This window comes from Elaeis guineensis, chromosome 9, assembly GCF_000442705.2.
Source record: "Elaeis guineensis isolate ETL-2024a chromosome 9, EG11, whole genome shotgun sequence".
Classification (NCBI taxonomy): domain Eukaryota; kingdom Viridiplantae; phylum Streptophyta; class Magnoliopsida; order Arecales; family Arecaceae; genus Elaeis; species Elaeis guineensis.
Genome location: NC_026001.2, coordinates 8,255,246 through 8,273,887, shown reverse-complemented (window position 1 = coordinate 8,273,887; position 18,642 = coordinate 8,255,246). Strand labels below are relative to the sequence as shown.

The 18,642-nt window shown below is 36.2% G+C and overlaps 1 protein-coding gene across 3 annotated transcripts; it reads left to right on the top strand.

Moving 5' to 3' along the window:
* Window positions 1–421: 421 nt before the first annotated feature.
* Window positions 422–17,196, top strand: LOC105051801 (dynamin-like protein ARC5). Of its 3 annotated transcripts, none has more exons than XM_029266646.2 (17): window positions 422–876; window positions 2,332–2,496; window positions 6,237–6,368; window positions 6,528–6,749; window positions 8,302–8,435; window positions 8,519–8,611; window positions 8,881–8,944; window positions 9,145–9,193; window positions 9,314–9,396; window positions 10,474–10,631; window positions 10,720–10,780; window positions 12,242–12,304; window positions 12,385–12,485; window positions 13,881–13,938; window positions 14,021–14,359; window positions 16,609–16,773; window positions 16,858–17,196. In XM_029266646.2, exons 1-17 carry the CDS (start codon window positions 493–495, stop codon window positions 16,954–16,956), a joined length of 2,370 nt encoding a protein of 789 aa, XP_029122479.2. In that variant the 5' UTR covers window positions 422–492; the 3' UTR covers window positions 16,957–17,196. The 3 variants fall into 3 exon arrangements, with proteins under 3 accessions (XP_029122479.2, XP_073099771.1, XP_010930711.2); XM_010932409.4 differs by having other exon boundaries at window positions 423–876; window positions 6,246–6,368; XM_073243670.1 differs by lacking the exons at window positions 16,609–16,773; window positions 16,858–17,196 and adding an exon at window positions 15,047–15,191.
* Window positions 17,197–18,642: the final 1,446 nt, after the last annotated feature.

Sequence of the window (18,642 nt, the reverse complement as noted above, 5' to 3'; positions counted from 1 at the left end):
TATCTAAACAAAGCTCAGAATTGTATATAATGATTTCATGATTAAACAGCCCAAAGTCAAGTCAAGACAGAGCCTGTACGTATCTCTTGAGCAACAAATTTGCCTGGTGCATTTCAGGTGCAGGTTTTTGTTCTTGATGATGTAGCTGTTACGTTTGGCTGCAGAAAAATTTCATTGCAAGCATTAGATTAAATTCCTCTCTATGTCAAATCAATTCTTTATTATTATAATATACGAATGGGCATGCGTTTTAGAATACGATGAAGGCAGGCAAGACCATGCGCGCATAGAAATATCTGCTGCGGACTCTCCTGAAGTGGAATGTCGCTGCAAAACCCGATTCCCAAAACCCTGGCACGCACTCACGTGTGATGTGTCGCTTCTCAGACCCTCGTTTATTATCCCGCCCGGAGACACTATCGCTTCCACTCGCATCCAAGGTTTCATAACACTGAGCGAGCGAACGAGAGAATTCAAGAAGCACCAGACAGGATGAAGAAGGGCCCCGTCGACCGGAGCGAAGGCGGAGGAGAGGAATTTGCTGCCGCCGAGGAGGCGGAGGAGGAGGAGGAAGAGTGGGCGTCGTCGGGGAAGCTGTACGAGGCGTACAACGAGCTCCACGGGCTGGCGCAGGAGTTTGAGACTCCGTTCGAGGCGCCGGCGGTGCTTGTGGTAGGGCACCAGACCGACGGGAAGAGCGCCCTCGTGGAGGCCCTCATGGGGTTCCAGTTCAACCACGTCGGCGGAGGCACCAAGACCCGACGCCCCATCACGCTCCACATGAAGTACAACCCCACCTGCGAGCTCCCCCGGTGCCGCCTCGTCTCCGACGCCGATCCCGCCATCGCCCACTTCAAGTCCCTCGCCGAGATCCAGGTTCCTTCCATTCTTTCTCCTCTTTCCCCAAATATTTGCTTCTTTATTCTACAGAAAGGGGCCTAACTCGATCCTCTCAACTCTCTCCATGAACGAAGAACGTACCGCAGATTATCTTAAAAAGTGATTGATGTTTTTCGAGTCATCTCTTGGTGTTAATGTGAAGGTATATTAATTACAAAAGTTCAAAAAAATTTGGGAGGTGTTGATGGGACCTTTCACCATCCAGCAACGGATTGAAATTTTATCTAGTTTTTGAGCCAAAAGATTGGATTCTTATCTGGGTTTCTTAAATAAACAATGTGCATTTTCTGATGTTCATTGCTAGGGTTTTAAATTTTTCATCTTAGTTAACTTTCTAATGTTTGCGATGAGACTTGCTTGAATGCATACCGTGCATCTCCTAGTGTTCACAATCTTGTTTGGAAATTGCTCACCGTAAAGCCTTTTTTTTTTTTGAAAGTTGATTGAACCGTTCAATTTTTCATCAATAAAACTTGACTTATATCTTTTTCTGAGTGTAAAATCGGATCGCTATCTGCATCTCCTTAAATACACCACATACATTTCCATTTCTTGTTATTAAGGGGTTTGAAATTGTTTACTGTATTTGACCCTTTTTTTAGGACTTGTTCAATCCCATGAGATTGCAGTAACAAAGTTAAATTGTTTTCTTTCTGAGGGAAAAACTGGATTGTTTCATGGGTTTATTAGAGATATAATGTGATACGTCTGATGTTCCGGATTACTATTTGAAACTGTACATTGTTGTTAACTTGTTTTAAGAGTTGATTAAACCCTTCAAATATCAAGCAATAAAAACTGATTGTTTTCTTCATAGCAAGTGGAAAATTGGGTTGTTATCTGAATTTCTTGAATATATGACGTGATTTTTCTAGGATTCATGATTAGATTTTGAAATTGCCCGCTGCAGTTTTTTTATTTTTGGTTCGTTTTTAACTGCTTCCATAGAAATCACTTCATTTTTGCTCACATTAGATGTTGAAGTTCTACATCAATTGGTTCACATGTTACACTTGTTTTTTACTTACTGTGGAAACTGACACTGCTGTTTGAAAATTATTCCTGCATGTATGCCTTCTAGAAAAGAATGTCTTCCACTTTGCTATTTAATCATTATGGATGTGGTAAATGACTCTGCAATGCATCTTTGCTGTTGCATTGAATGCAGTAGAAGGGGGATACATTGTTGTACAATGGCACATTAATTAAGGGATGAAAAATACCTGACTTATGCAAGCCTATGTAATTAGGGCTGGTGACAATTTTTGGTTGGACCTAATTGGTTAAATACTTATACTGGAGCAATTTAACTCTACATTCTGTTATTGTTCATCTGTTTCCTTAAATGCTTATCATGAGTAGAAGATGCAGTCCTACTGTGCCTGTTAATTACCTCTATTAATTTTTTGTTCCATTTTTAATTGCTTGTAGGCTTATATTGAAGCTGAAAACATGAGGCTGGAGAGTGACCCCTGTCAATTTTCAGAGAAAGAAATCATTATCAAAATAGAGTACAAATACTGTCCAAATCTCACCATAATAGACACTCCAGGTCTTATCATTCCTGCACCAGGTCGAAAGAATCGAATTTTGCAGGTATGCTGGTGCTGCTGTTGTTGCATTTTGTTAATTCATCAAATACTATTACCTGATGCAGTTTGACTCATTGAGTTGCTTGATATGCTTGAGTATATTATGATTCAAATTATAGTTTAACATTCCAGCTTTACAAATTTGTACCTAAAGATGCTTGTTTTGTATGTTGTTGTAACCCATATCTTGAAATGTAATAGAAGCTTCCTCTTGAAATAAGTTTGCATGGACACCCTTCCCTTCTTCTGCCTCAATATTCTTCCATCTATTCTGTTATTTCATGATAGGTGGCTAACAGCTGATTCTGGAATTTAATAAAGCTGCAATTCAGAAGAGCAGCATATCTTCAGTTAGCTGGTCCTTGCAACATTTCATTTTTATTGATACATATTGATATTGGGTAATGATATCACGAGACAATTTCATAAATTTGAGACTCTGCAATGCTTTTGCTTAATAATGAGGCTAGATTTCTGCATTTTGAAGTGTCTTAATGTGATGATGTAATTGTAAAAGGAAAATTTATATGTGCACATCTAGTCAGAATAAATTAGATTAATATCCATTAGGGAAGGAGAGCGGAAGTGAGGTTGATCTATGAGGGAGAGGAAAGATAGGTCGGTTTGTTGACCTTTATATAAATTTATATGAGTAGGAGTTGAAAATAAAATAAGGAAGTAATAAACAGTCAGACATAGACTAGGATAGAGACCAAGGTCCACAAACTGGTAATTGTACAAGTACTTTACCACTATGGTAGGCAAGTTCCAACCAATTTTCTCTCTTCCAGCCATGGTATTATCCGAAATCTGATGGTATAAAACAATTCTGCTTGGTTTAGACTGGCTTGGCTCATACCAACTAAACCTCGGTGTCATGCTGATATCTTACCGGTATGATATGGTACAATTGGTAAGGGGTGATATAGGTTGAGATGGTAGACATTGATAGAGACATGTGGTTCCACTTTGGAAGGAAAAAAATCTTCCCATCATCTTTTCACTATGAGAAAATTTGAGATAAATGGTACAACAAAACACTTGAATTTAATCTCATGCCCTAGCCCTTAAACCCCAATGATACTCTTTTACTCCTTTCTTAAGCCACCAAAGGAAAAAAGGAACCTAACAACATTCTATAGGACTCATATGTTTCCATAGTGCCCCTCTTATTTTGCAGATTTAAACCAAAGCCAACGGCTAGAATAGAAGAAAATAAATAAGGAATGAAAAAAAGCATATGTAAGGATCATAACCTGATTGCAAGTCTTTTGGTGAAGGAAGATTCTCCACTAATTTTAACAATTTGTAAAACAATGAGGGATATTTAATTTATGTCTGGTCTTTATTGACTTAGTGAAAACTTATGATAGGGTAATAACAAAAGTAATTTGGTGGGATCTGAGAAAAAAGGGGTTTACATAAATAGAGTGCTAAAATAATTGAAGGCGTGTATGCTGGCCATTGATAAGTGTCAGGAGATACTAGTTACAGTAAGCGTATTTCCAATTATTGTGGATTTGCATTCATTATGGATAAAGTTACTGCTAATAGTGATATCAAGAAGATGCACCATGGTATTTGTTATTTATGGCCGATGTAGTGTTGATTGATGAAAAGAAGCCTAGATTATATACTAAATTAGACTAATGAAAGAAAACATTAGAGGATAAAGGTTTAAAGATTAGTAGAACAAAAATAGAGTAAATGGAATGTGAACTTAGTGAGAATGAAAGTGAAAATATGATAATTATTATGATTAATGACCAAGAGATATCACAAAATGATCAGCTTCATCATATAAGATATATTATACAAAATGATAGGGAGATAGATGAAGATATTTGTAATAATCTAGGATCTCATTGAAAAAGCTAGCTGGAAGATATTATTTAGATTCCTTGGCTCTATACAAATATCCAAGATCTACCAAGTGCATAGCTGATATGGAACTAAACACATGCCTGCATAGGTCCTTACATACTCTCTCTATTTAAGTCCGGATATTATTATCAGACTAAGGGTCCAAATTCATTCAAATCTAATCACAAGCACCACGATCGGCCTGTGGTTAGCCCCAATGGACCTGTGTTATAGTCTTCCCTAGTCCACATAGGCCATAGGTCAAATTCGCTCTAATATCATTTGTAATAGCCTAGGATTTTATCCAAAAGGCTAGTCAGAATGTATTATTTGGATTCCTTAGCTCTGTATAAGTAACTAAGATCTATCCAATGCATAGCCATGTGAGACTAAACATATGCCTGCATGGGTATTCATGTAATTTATAACAACCTAAGACCTCATCCAAAAAGGATAGCTGATGGATATTATTTAGGTTTCATGGCCTTCTATAAGTACAAAAGATCTATCAGTCCATAGCCAGTGTGGGACTAAATCCATATTTGCAAGACCCTCACATACTTCCCCTATTTAAGTCCTGGCATTTTCGTCGGGCTAAGGATCTAAATCCATTCGAATTTAATCATAAATGCCATTATCAACCCATGGTTAACCTCAATGGACCCATGGTGCGGTGTCCCCAAGTTTGTATAGGCCATGGGCCAGGTCTCCTTTGATATCATGTGTAATAACTCAGGACCTCATCTAAAAAGTTTGCCAGAAGGTAGTAGTTGAGTTCCTTGACTTTGTATAACCATTGTGGGACTAAACACATGCCCACATTGATCCTCACAACAGATTTAATAGATTGAGAGTTAGTTGGATTAAGTTGAGAGGTGCATCTACAATATCATGTCGTAGGTGCATACCTTAGTGATTTAAGGAAAGATTTTATCGAACAAGAGTAAGACATGATATGTTATATGGCATACTGGATAATAAATAAAGCATATACAAATGAGTTGAGTGTGGTGGAAATGAGAATGTGAAGATGGATGCATAGTAAAATTAGAAAATGTAAAATAAAAAATAAAAATATTAGAGAAACTATAAAAGTTGTATGAATTAAGCACAAAGTGATAGAAAATTAATCGAAATGATATGTACATGTATGATGAAGATCTAAGAATGCTCTAGTAAGGAGGGTATTTTGGTTGGTGTTAAAGTTTGTAAGGAAAAGAGGGTAAGACCTATGATAACATGGATGGAGGTTGTGAGAAGGGATATAGAGGAACTTGGAATAACTTCAAAGGTGGCAGGGATACTTGGTGAATGAAGATCCATAAAGCTGACCAAAATAGTTGGGAAAAGGCTTGATTGTTATGGTTATTATAGATTAGAAACTTCTTTTTATTCAATGTAAGAATGACAACTGGGAGAACTACTAAGCAGAAGTTACGGAGATAGTTATTTATGGTTCCTTTCTCTATATTCGACACAATATGTGTCTCTAGCAATTGTTTCTCAGTTTAGCATGCAAACTTGAACATGTTTTTTTCATCGCTATAACTTTCATTCAGGTTACTGTTTAATTTCTATTTATGGCATGCCCTTTTTTGGCATATAATATCTCCCCTTTCTAGACTCTTAGAAGATCAGCCTTGTCTTTTTTCTTTGAATCAAAATTTGAGTACACCCGAGTTTGTATCTTTATTTTTTTAATTAATTATTTTGCAACTAATAATCTGCCTCCCATGGAGTTGATCTTGAATTCTAGAGGCTGGAGCTTAAGTTCATGGATGTTAAGGTTATGCCTTTTTTTAACAGTCAAACCAAGAAGTTGGATTTACAGGACCTCATCAGCCAACATGTTACTCACTATATTAATTTTCTTGATTGGAGTCTTTGCAGGGGCAAGCTCGTGCAGTGGAGGCACTTGTGCGTGCTAAGATGCAGCATAAAGAGTTCATCATATTATGTCTTGAAGATTGCAGTGATTGGAGTAATGCCACTACACGGAGAATAGTTATGCAAGTTAGTATAGTTTCTTTTTGGCACTTTATGCTTCTCATTTTTGTTAACTGCTTCCTTGCTTTTAGCAGACTGATCAGTAATTGATTGCACTATGAATTCAATCTTCCTATCATTTGAGTTAAATTTGGAGTTCATATCTTGTTTCCTCATTTGATGCAGATTGATCCTGAACTATCAAGGACTGTCATAGTCTCCACAAAGCTTGATACAAAAATTCCTCAATTTGCACGATCTTCTGATGTCGAAGTTTTTCTCAAGCCACCTGTTTGTATGTTGGATGGTTGTTTATTGGGTGACTCACCCTTCTTCACTTCTGTGCCCTCTGGGAGAGTTGGTTCTGGGCATGAAGCTGTTTACAGATCAAATGAGGAATTTAAGAAAGTTCAGCTTCTTTATATCTTAAATTCTTAATACTTTGAATTTTGATTTTATACTTATTCCAATTTGGAGTTTTCTTGGATTTTTTTTTTCATGTCAAATTACTCACAAGCATTTTGAAATACATAAAGCTAATAGAGATCATGAACTATATAATTTTTCTTATTCCCTACAAAGGCTGTGATATCCATGTAATATGCTACCATTTTTGAGTTAGTTGAAATGCAAATTCGTGTCCCGTCCCATAAACCCAGTCTCACTGACTTGTTACATGGAAATTTGTAACCCAAGGTGGTTGTTTATGAGAGATGATAGGTGGAGAAGTCTTCAGATGGTGAGATGTAATAGCTGAAGAGCTATGTTAGTTGAGGACTAGAAAACCACTCGTGGTGGTTATTATTTGGACCTATGGTCATGATCACAGTTATGACCACATAGATTAATCACTTTTCTACACTCACCCTTTTTTTACTACTCTTTTAAATTAATAAGAAAAATGTGTTTTAACGTTGAAATTTAGTATTTTGTTGTAAAATGCTGCAGTCTTTAGAGTTCTACCCACAGACTAGCTTGTTAAACGGCCACACACAGAAACATATGTAGGAACACATTATAGTTTTTAGGACTTTTATGGTCTGCATGGTAGGCACTAATTATAAGGTTAGTATGAAACACTATCTGATGCCCCACCACCTAAGGGTAGTTGACACTAGATGCTGTTATTTGGGCTATTTTCAACCAAGGTTTGCCATACGGATTGGTACTGTACTAGACATACCTTATCATGCCAAATTATCAAGACCAAACTGGTATGCGGTGCTGTCCCATACTGACACTCAATATGTTGAACCTTATAATACCGTACCTTGTACTAACATTATAATAGGATGATACTAGTATGGAGTCTGGTGCCAAGACAGCGAACCTCGAAGAGAGGACTTAGATCTCCTTGTATGGTTAGGCTATTGCAAGTACTATGCCACTATTATGAAAAGTTTAATGCGTCTGATATCAGATTTGATGTTCAGGTCCATCAGTAGACAAAGAGATTAGAGACGACTTAATCTAGAACAGAGCTAAAGATGGAGATTAGATTAGGATTTGGGTACATCTATTAATTTTGAAGTAGTAAAGGTGAGGTCTTGTGGGGGCGTGTTTAGTCATGCATCAGCTATGCACTGGCTAAATCTTGGGTACTTATATAGGGCTAAGGAACCCAAATAATACTTTATGACTGGGCTTTTTGGGTGAGGTCCTGAGTTGTTACAGTAAAATGAGTTGATGAAATGGCTTGGTTAGACTTAGAATATCATTTAAGATATTATCTTGTAGGCATAGCTGATTGTGAAGTAACCTATGTATGAAGAGTTATATGTCAATGTTACTTTAGTCCTGATATACAAAACATAGCTTTGGTTTTCTTATTAAATAACAGTCACTGTATTGAGTTTATATGCAAAAATATACACCGGTAATCCTTACCTGATATTGTTGGTATTCCTCATATTTTATATTCATTTCTATGGTTTTGTTTTGTTCTGGAGTGCCAATGCAGGCCATTTCTTTGAGAGAGCTGGAAGATATTGCTTCTTTAGAGGAGAAGTTAGGTAGATCATTGTCGAAGGAGGAAAGAAGTAGAATAGGTGTGAGCAGCCTTAGGTTATTTTTGGAAGAATTGCTGCAGGAAAGGTACAGAGGTTCTCCTGTTCCATCTAATTTGCTGGGAGTACCTTGAAACTTGTATTTGCTAATGGTAATTTTTTGGGGCAAAGGTACTTGGAGAGTGTTCCACTAATTATTCCACTTTTAGAAAAGGAATTCCGGAGCACAACAAGGAAGCTACGTGAGGTCAATCAAGAACTCAGGTTTACAGTTTTGTACCTTATTAACTAGTTAACATATTGTTGTCTTTGTACTTATAAGCCTTTGACGTGGCAATTTTTATTCTGTGTGTGCAAGTTATTCTGTTATTAATGGGCTGTGAATCTACTGTAAAACTTTATGGGGTTTAAAGTCTGAATTTTTCTCTGGTTTATTTCTCTCATATGTTTGTATGAGATCTGAATCATATCATGCAGTTAATGGAGAAGCTATTATGCTTTTTTCACTTCATTGTATGTCTATCCGCGTGCAGCAATTTGGATGAAGTAAAACTGAAGGAGAAGGGACGTGCATTCCATGACTCATTATTAACAAAGGTTTCTGTCAATTTTTGCATTTAGATATAAAGCAGATGAAGTATATGTTTAATTTTAGGAGTTCATAATAATCTTATTTTGTAAATTTGCTCTATCTGTCTAATGGTGTTATATTGGTAAAACATACTGTCCTATGCATGTGTTCAAACTGATCAGTCTTGTACAAAGCTGTGCTGATACCAGGATCCTTCTTCTTTCAGTTATCATTGTTGTTGAAAGGAACAGTGGTGGCACCTCCTGATAAATTTGGTAAGCTTGTATTCTTTCTTTGTAAGGAGAACTGCTTGAATACCACTTAAATTCTGCTGGTATATCTTTAGCAATTGTTTGTGCAAAGAAATTATCTGCAATATTTTGTGCTGGTTGCAGGGGAAACTTTACAGGATGAAAGGACTAATGGAGGAACTTTTATAGGAGCTGACAGTTTCCAGTTTCCTCACAAGATGATGCCTGTAAGTTGTGTTAATCTGGTTTGGATACTGAAAGTTAAATTGCCTGTAAGCTATCTCAGACTAGAAATGCTATTATGCGGAACTGCGCCTAAAGTCGTTACAAAGTTTTCTGTGTATAGACGATAAAACATCTAATATACCGTTAAGTTTCGGCAGAAGTATAAAAGCTAAGCTGAGAATAATAAGTTTGAAAAAGTTGCTAATATCTTTAGGATATTGAGACATTAGGGTTCGGAATATCGTGTATAAATATAACAAACAATGGTATTCAACAGCTAGTGACAATAATTTTTTAGTTAATGGACAATGCTTTTATGCATGTGATAGGGAAACTGAGTCTTTCCAATAGAGTGAAATTTCATTTCCAATGACTAGCTTGAGGATTACCTGTTTGTTTCAGTCATCTCTCTCAAGCTTTTGAACTTGAACAGATCTCATTCTTTTTATCAGCCAGCTGAGCCAAGTATGGAGAACTTGAGGAAATTCTCATTATAAACTGTCAATTTTCTGGTTATATGGTATGTATTTATAGTTCACCATGCATTTTACAGTAGCGTGTCTAAAGGTGATATTTTGGCAAGGGCAACACCTTTTGGACATAAAACACTGTATCGGGTCAATATAAAGGTGGAGAACTTTTTGTCACTCAGTAATACATATGTTATACATGCACAGATAGAAGGGGGGTTGGAAGTAGGGGGTGTTTCTTTTTTTCTTTTCTCCTCTCTTTTTTTCAAGTGTGCTGGTGGGGGGAGGTGATGGAGCCAGCAAGTTGAAGCTCTATGTTTTTTTCTGGAAGGACTTCTTCTCTTTCATTAGCATTACTGCACTAATCTACAAACTATATGTCATTGTTACATATTTGACTAGCCACAGATCTTAGGTTTTCGTTTTTGGAATCCAAAGGCATTTAACTTTGATATGGATGTCATGATGTTTTGGTAAATTTTAGTTATTTTGTTTGTTTTGGTTTCTCTTCTAAGATTTACATTTTGGTTTCTCTTCTAAGATTTACTCAGCATATGTCATGCACTTGACAATTATATTTTCATTTTCCTGATGCAATTTTGTGCTCAGAATGCTGGGATGCGACTTTATGGCGGTGCACAATATCATCGTGCAATGGCAGAATTTCGCATTGTGGTTGGAGGTGTCAAATGTCCTCCAATTACCAGGGAAGAGATTGTAAATGCATGTGGAGTTGAGGACATCCATGATGGAACAAATTATTCTAGGTTCTTTTAGCTTCTCTTTTCATGTAGTGTAGCATTATTTAATTCTTTAATGCAATAACTCTTGTTTTTCAAAATCCTGTTATCGTAGGACTGCTTGTGTAATTGCTGTTGCAAAAGCTCGCGACACATTTGAGCCTTTCCTTCATCAGGTTCATGGTTCAACATCATTCTCTTTATTTATATTAAGCATCTATTAATTGAATTATTTTGGTCTTCTGAAGTGATATTGGATGAGATCAGTTGTTTTTGTATTTCAGTCAAGTGCCAACCTCAAACCGCACATTCGTAGTTTAAACATATGTGCATTAATTTATCTATAATGCTAACAATTGAAAAGCATTATGTTTTATGTAAGCAAATAGATGTTCGTTTGCCTGTTATCTGCTATATGTAATACGCTCTGCTGTTAGAGACACCATCTACACACTGTTTGCAAAAAAAAGGCATATGTTTTAATAACTAGTGATGTAAATTATTAGTAAATAAAACAGCTAGTTTGTAACTGAATGCACTTTCACCATTCTTGCTGATTTAACGTGGCAAAGAACCACATTAATGCACACCTTCATCTGTCTTTGGGTATAGCAAAAGTGAAGTTTTGAAATATTACGTGTTTCATGGATGTATATAATGAACAATTTGTTAGATCAATTGCTTTCTAATTTGATAGAATTCATAAAACCTTTGCTAATTGTTATATTGGACTTGGAAACTTCCAGGCATAAGTCTCAACAGTTCATATGTGACCATGATGACATTATGCTTTGCTGATTTGAAGTTTCAACTGCCAAGGATGGTCATTTGATGCGTAGGAGTGCACAAGTCAGGACATGGAAAGAAACCTAGATTTTGTGTCTGTGTAAAGCTGATGTTTGCCATTTTTTGCATGCATTTATTTATAGATATATACAAGTAACTCACCTTTTTAAAGATTTATCTTATTTTCTGGTATTTGAAATTTTGATGATTTTCTTATACGTTTTGTGGTATTTTGAGGAGTTTATCCAAATTTCTGAATTTCAAACTTCCTGACTATCATTCTTACACTTCTGTTCTCTCCAACGTGCCTTTAACCCAAATAACCATATATAGTCAATATCCACTCACTCTTCCACACCTTCCACATAACCTTTCACTGTGTTATTTTTCTGATAATATGGATGCTTTAATCCTCTGACATGCTTTAAAAGTCGATGATTGCTCGGCAAGCTTTCACTGTTTATAATAGGTCTATATATAATATGTCTATATAAAGATTCTTTCCGATTTTTTAAAATTTTTCATGTACATTTGAAATGTCATTGTAGTTGATTTTCTTTTCCCTTTTTTTTCTCCTTTTTGTGTATAGATTTATGGTATTAGCTACACGGAGAATGTTGGGCAAAAAGTTGCTTAAGTAAATCATAGAGCATGTCTTTCATGTCTGCAGATGTCATGCCCTATTAATATCTTGTCCGTATGATTCACATGATATGCCTGGTGATAAATATGCTTTCATCTTGTAAACAAAGAACAAATTGATACTTGCATGAATAAGACCTCTACAAAGCTTTTGTTGATTTGTGATACTTACATATAATAAATATAACCTGTTTCCTTTTTTGCAACAGTTAGGCTTTAGGCTTTTATACATATTGAAGAGGTTGCTTCCCATCTCTGTATATCTATTGCAGGTATGGTTTTCCCTTGATATCTGAATGATGGTATAGGATTTCAACCTTTTTCTTATTAACTGATAACTAGCTTTCAACAGAAAGATGGTGAATATCTTAGTGGTCATGAAGTATTTTTAAGGCGCGTTGAGATTGCATTCAACAAATTTGCTGAAGCTACTGAACGAGCATGCCGTGATAAGTAATCATTCTCATAGTCTATGCTTTTTCTTTGGATTTTCTTTCTGTCATTTTAGTGATGGTAATTCTTAAGTCATAGAATGCATGGAGCTCTATCCTTCATTGGGTCAAAAATAATGGAAGAAGTAACTCTTGTACTTTGTTTAAACAAATTGATTTTCGGACTTGATAATCATGCTGTGTATATGGACTGGTGCAGTGGTTCTCTAGAACTGATCTGACTTAGACCAGGCTTGGGCTGGCATTTACAGCCAGATGCATTGTCTAGGCTCAAGTTCTAGAAAAAAGTTCTGAGTATGGTCTATAAACATTCAGCCTCTAAGGTTGTTGTAGTATGTACATAAACAGAAATCAGAGTCTAGTCCAGCTTAGGTTGCCCCAACATTTTTAAAGGATCTCAAAAGCTTCCATCGATAGAAGTTATAACCCATCTCTTTGTTTTGGTTGTGACTGAAAAACCAGAGCCAAGATTCTCTATGGATTGCCAAGCTGACCAACCTATAGGAGTGAAATAAATGAGGCCTCTTACAATTATATTTGCCCATCTAGGTTCTTCTTCTAATGCTAAATGGATCTGAGGTGGCTTTGGACATGGGAGCAGTTCAATTGTCTCCTTTCAGACAGGATACAACTTTACGAGCTAATTTGTCACCCCACCGTTTGCTGGTCAATTGGGACTCAAAAGGCCACATGGGGGATGCTGACAAATAGTTTGATGTCCTCTTTATTTGGCCTAGCTGTATTGGTTAAAAGACCCTACTGACAGACTAATTCAACCTCAACATGTCAGCTCATAATGTTTTATTTTGTCTGAAATAAAGCAACTTAGCTGTTTCCCTGGACGTGACCTCCTTACAAGCAGTCAGGATATGTTTGCAAAAATCAGCCTAGGATACCCCACCTGCTCTGGAACCGAGCACCTGCACATTCTTCTTGGTATTCTTCAGTAAGTCTTCTATGAACGTATGTCATTGATACCAAATTTCATATGAGACCAAGTTCAGTTCAAATTTGATTTTCTTCTTCTTCTTCTTCTTCTTCTTCTTCTTCTTCTTCTTATTCTTCTTCTTTTTTGTTTGACTTTTCAAACTTGCATTTCATGTTTCTGCAAAGAATGACCTCCAAATAAGAAGTCCGTGCTCCTGCGCTGATTCTTATGCTATTGTTGCTAGGTCACTTTGTCCTGCTTGAGCTACCAAGCTATTTCATGCTAACATACAATAGTAATATAGGCTTGCCAAGCTCCAGTTTGCTTGTGTAAGATGTTGTTATGTTTGTTAATATGCTGATTCTAGATATAGCAATGTTTCAAAGAGAGGTTTTATTTGTGAAATAAGTGCATAAATTAATATGAAGACATGCACTTAGAAGGCTCTTGTTTCTTTATGTGATGCAGATGCATGGAGGATTTAGTGAGCACCACTCGTTATGTCACTTGGTCCCTCCATAACAAGGTCAGGATTTTTATCCGGGAAACAGTGATATGCTTGACATGACTGTGCTATGATATACCTTTTTGGCATAAACTACTTGCAGAATCGTGCTGGATTACGTCAATTCCTGGACTCATTTTCTGGCACAGAGCATTCCTCTAATGGAAATTCTACTTGTTTGGGTGGTCTGCAAGAGTCATCCTTTGGGTCAAATGACAATAAACATGAAAGATTGAAGACAGATTCAAAACCTAACCATGGCACACAGGGTGTCGACTCGAATTCCTGTAGTCCCCTAGTGGAGACAAGACTAGTTGATCTTTTAGATAGCACGCTTTGGAACCGAAGGTTGGCTCCTTCATCTGAAAGAATTGTTTATGCACTAGTACATCAGATTTTCCATGGGATTAAGGAACACTTTTTGGTGTCTACTGAATTGAAGGTTTGTATCTGTATTTTCCTTGGTCTTTGTTATTTTTGACTGATTTTTGTGTTCTTGCCTTACATACATGTTATGTGAACTTATAAAACCCAGCCAGATGTTGATCTATCGTTTTATTGGTCTTGGTCAATTGACTCTAGTCAGAGTTTTCTTTCCTGTACCTTACACAAAATTCTGCTTCCTATATGCTTGTCTTGATGCATCTAGTTCTGATTGTCCGTATCAAATAATTTTGCAGTCAAATCATGCTTTAAGTTCTTTAAGATTTCTTCTTGCTGTTGTGTTATGTATATGATATTTTATACTGCATAACCGGCATTGCATGCGAAGGAATCATGAGAACTTTTTGTAAAATATGATCCTGCTTTAGATTTTGTATTACTTCTTTATGTGGGAACATAACTACAATAATTTAAGAGTGAGGAGGCTTATGACCTGCAAAATCAAGCTTAGAATTGGTATATACAAATGAAAGGTCAGAATTGGATGCATCAAGGACCTAACATCACTAAGGGACTCTTAATGTTCTTTGTGAATCGAATAGTTGCTAGAAGTATTACTGATGTATAAAGGGGTTGGAAAGCGGATGTTCATATTGCAGAATAAAGTATATCAATCTAATAATCTTTGAACATGTATTCATAGGCCATTGTATTTGTATAATGAAACCTACTGCTTGAATTGCAGAGTAGCGGGGGCTGCTTATAGGAATGTTCTATTCATGGGGAAATTACTGTCCAAGGATTCAAGTTCCAGCAGGACGTCCCATGGGATATTGAGACGGGGTACGATCCCATGTGTCGAGACAAGACACCCCGCTAATGTCCCAGTATCCCAATCGGGACATCTTGGGACATCTCTTGTCTCAAGTATCGGGACTGGGTGGGATGGCGGCGCATTTCGTCCCATGGAAAAATCAGGACAGTGTCGTCTCACGGAATTTAAAACCTTGCTACTGTCTTTGATTTGGTGACGGCTTGATAATTGGGTAGTAGTTTAACGAATCATTAAGCGAGTGAAAAAATTTTAGCAATCTAAGAAATTTTCAGGGACATGAAGAAAGTTTGCACTTTCTCTAAATTATGGCACCTATTCATCTTTAGTAATTTTTTTATGATTAATATTTTGTTCCTTGGTAGAATCCTCACCTCAGAACTTCTGAAAATTAGCTTTATATCCTTCATCAGTCTTGCCACCATTTTATATTCTTGCTCTTTGAAGTACCTGATTTTCTGTCTTCACTTTCTCCTTTAATATAGATAATCTTCTGCCTATAATATAAATCATGATATGCTCAATAATGAGTCTTACTGGTTTATCTTTATTTTGTTAGGTCCTTTGTTTTTTAAAAAAAAAAATAAAAGGATTTCTTCTGTCATATGTTTTTTTTGTATGTTTTATAAATGTATCTTTCCAAGAAGGAACTTTTTTGTCCTTTGTTTACCTTTGGGACACTGATGAATGTTGCTTGCTTTTATGCTAATAAAGCACTTCTATACTTTTCTACTATAAAAGGAATCAGAATGAATGCCTCTCATATGCTATAAATTTCAGTGATCAAGTTTTCAACTAATTAGTTGTCTCTGAAGGTCGTGATGATCCAAGTCTGCTACTTTCATTGATATAGTGTGTCTGTTTGCATCTATCATATATGCATAAATGCTAGCCTGTGTAATTGGACTATCTCTGCACATCAGTTGCAGACTTCACATGTTATTCTGCTGCCCCTTGAGGATGGTAAAATGTCACTTATTCTTTCCAGTCATAAAGAACACTTCTACTCTTGGAAAAAATTGTATGCTATTGTTAGATCAAGGAACACCACAAACTCAACTAATAAATTCTCCTGTTTTATTCCTTTTCGAAACCCTTGCTAGTCACGCAGATCTTGTTCTTTGCTTTGTTAGGACACAATTGTTAATATCTTTTCCCAAATCAATCTCTTATAGCAATTTAATAATCTCCATCAAATTCCATCTTAATGCATTATATTCTCTTTTGTTTAGCTGGCTATCAACTGCTGGCACTGCATTTAGAATTGATCGCATTTTCTGCTTGCTGTGATACTTTGAATTTGTCTGACAGCATGTAGGTTGCCTCCGCTAATATGAAACTATCACTTTAACAAATTTGAGCAGGCACTTACACAATTGCACCCCAAATGTGATCAGGCACTTGCATAACTGCAACCTTTGTGTTTATTGAACAAGGTTTCCATTCTCATATTTTTCCTCAATTGTATTTTGTAGTTTAATTGTTTCCTCCTTATGCCGGTGGTTGACAAGTTCCCAGCCCTTCTACGTGAAGACCTAGAGTCTGCATTTGAAGATGACTTGGATAACATCTTTGACATTACTCAGCTACGCCATTCACTCGGGCAGCACAAGAGGGATTTGGAGATTGAGCTGAAACGGGTACAATCTACTTCTAAGTCGTTTAACACGTTAGGTATCTCATGAGATCTCTATTGATCCAAATAATTTGGTTTTCATCTGCAGATACAGAGGCTTAAGGAGAAGTTTAAAGAGATAAATCACCAATTGAACTCCCACCAGATGCAGCCAAAGAGGATTTCAACGGTAAAACCACGTTGCTGAATAAATCATACCCATCAGGCGTGAGTTATGGTGGTTTTAGTTTGTCAGAACGAACTTCAGCCCATTGGCACCTCCCAGCTCTTAGGAAATCCAAAGCTAGATTATGGATTGCGGCACACCACTGAATTTATAAAAAGAACACGGCCGTTCTTCATTTCCACCAGATATAATTGCTGCTATCATTTCAACTAGCCCAGTTTTATATGAAGAATCTTATATCGTTTTGCACCTTGAAGAATGCACCATGTTTATTTTTCATTTTGTTAGCTAGTTAATAAGCAGCTTTAGTTATAGGCAGCCTTTTCTTCATCAGCAGGTAAATAGATTATATACCTGATCTCAGCTGAAAATGTTGCGCAAATAGAAGGGTATATGAATTAGTATACTCTGTATTTTCTGGGGTACATTTGATAGTCTAGGTGTGGAGAATATTGTACCATCAGGAGAACTTGAGATCTCCCGGGCCTATCATCTATATAATTTAAGTTTGATGTCAGAATTATATTTTAAATGCATAGTTGAAATTTATTATATTAGCATGAATTATATAATTTATAATAAAAAATAATAAAGTTAATTTTGATAAAGATAATAATAAAAAAGATTAAAAGAAATCGATCACATATCATATTGATCTTAAACGCGCCAAGATGTAACAATGTATGCAGCAAACCTGCCAGACAAAACCAGCAAACCTAACTCAAAACACCTGAATTTCATGTGAAATGATTGTGCTTAAATTTGTGGCCTATTTTACGCCTGAATTGGACCAGAGGATGTTAATAACATCCATAATCCATATCCATTTATATTTGGTAAATATGGATATAGATGCTGATACATAGATTATTAAAACTACAGATATAGATATGGATATGAGTCCAATGGTCAAAATTTTATAACCATAGGATCAAAGATATCATGAAATAAAAAATATATTAAGTCAACAATATATTACTACAGTCATTTATTTTCCTTAGAAGGTCATAACCATTATATAACATTAATACAAATAAAATTATACATTCAAATATGGATCAGACAGGCATAGATATGAATGCGGATATTACCTAAATTTTCAAATTTATATGCTTATCTGAATGAATTTGAATACAAAAATGGATTCAAGCAGATTTGTCTGATCCATTATCACCCCTGGACTCTTTATATATTAAGTAAAACAAAGATGTCCGAAAAGCCAGCATCAAACTAGAGCACATCATGGAGCACATGCTCTATGGTCCAAGCAACGGCAGTTGAGCTTGTTTTCCACAGATGGTATAGGTCTTTCCTCGTGCCATTAAAATACGAGACGACAATGCATGTTGAGTGCTTAAAAGATAATGCAATTGCCTAAGCAGCAGAAACAATAACAAGAAGAAGAAACAAAATGTGGAACAAGCAACTTAACTAATAGGAGCCTTTTAAATGTTGTAGCAGCTTCGTGCACAAAGAATAATAAAATGTGGAACAAGCAACTACAGGAGCTTTTTAAATGGTTTTGTAGCTGCGTGCACAACAACAGCAGCAGCAGCTGTCAAAAGAAATAAAATAAGGAACAAGAAACTACAAGAGCCTTCTAAATAATGGTTTTCTAGCTTTTGCACAACAAATGTTGAACAAGCAACTTAACTACAGGAGCCTTTTAAATGGTTTTATAGCTTTGTGCGCAATGAAGGAGAAAAT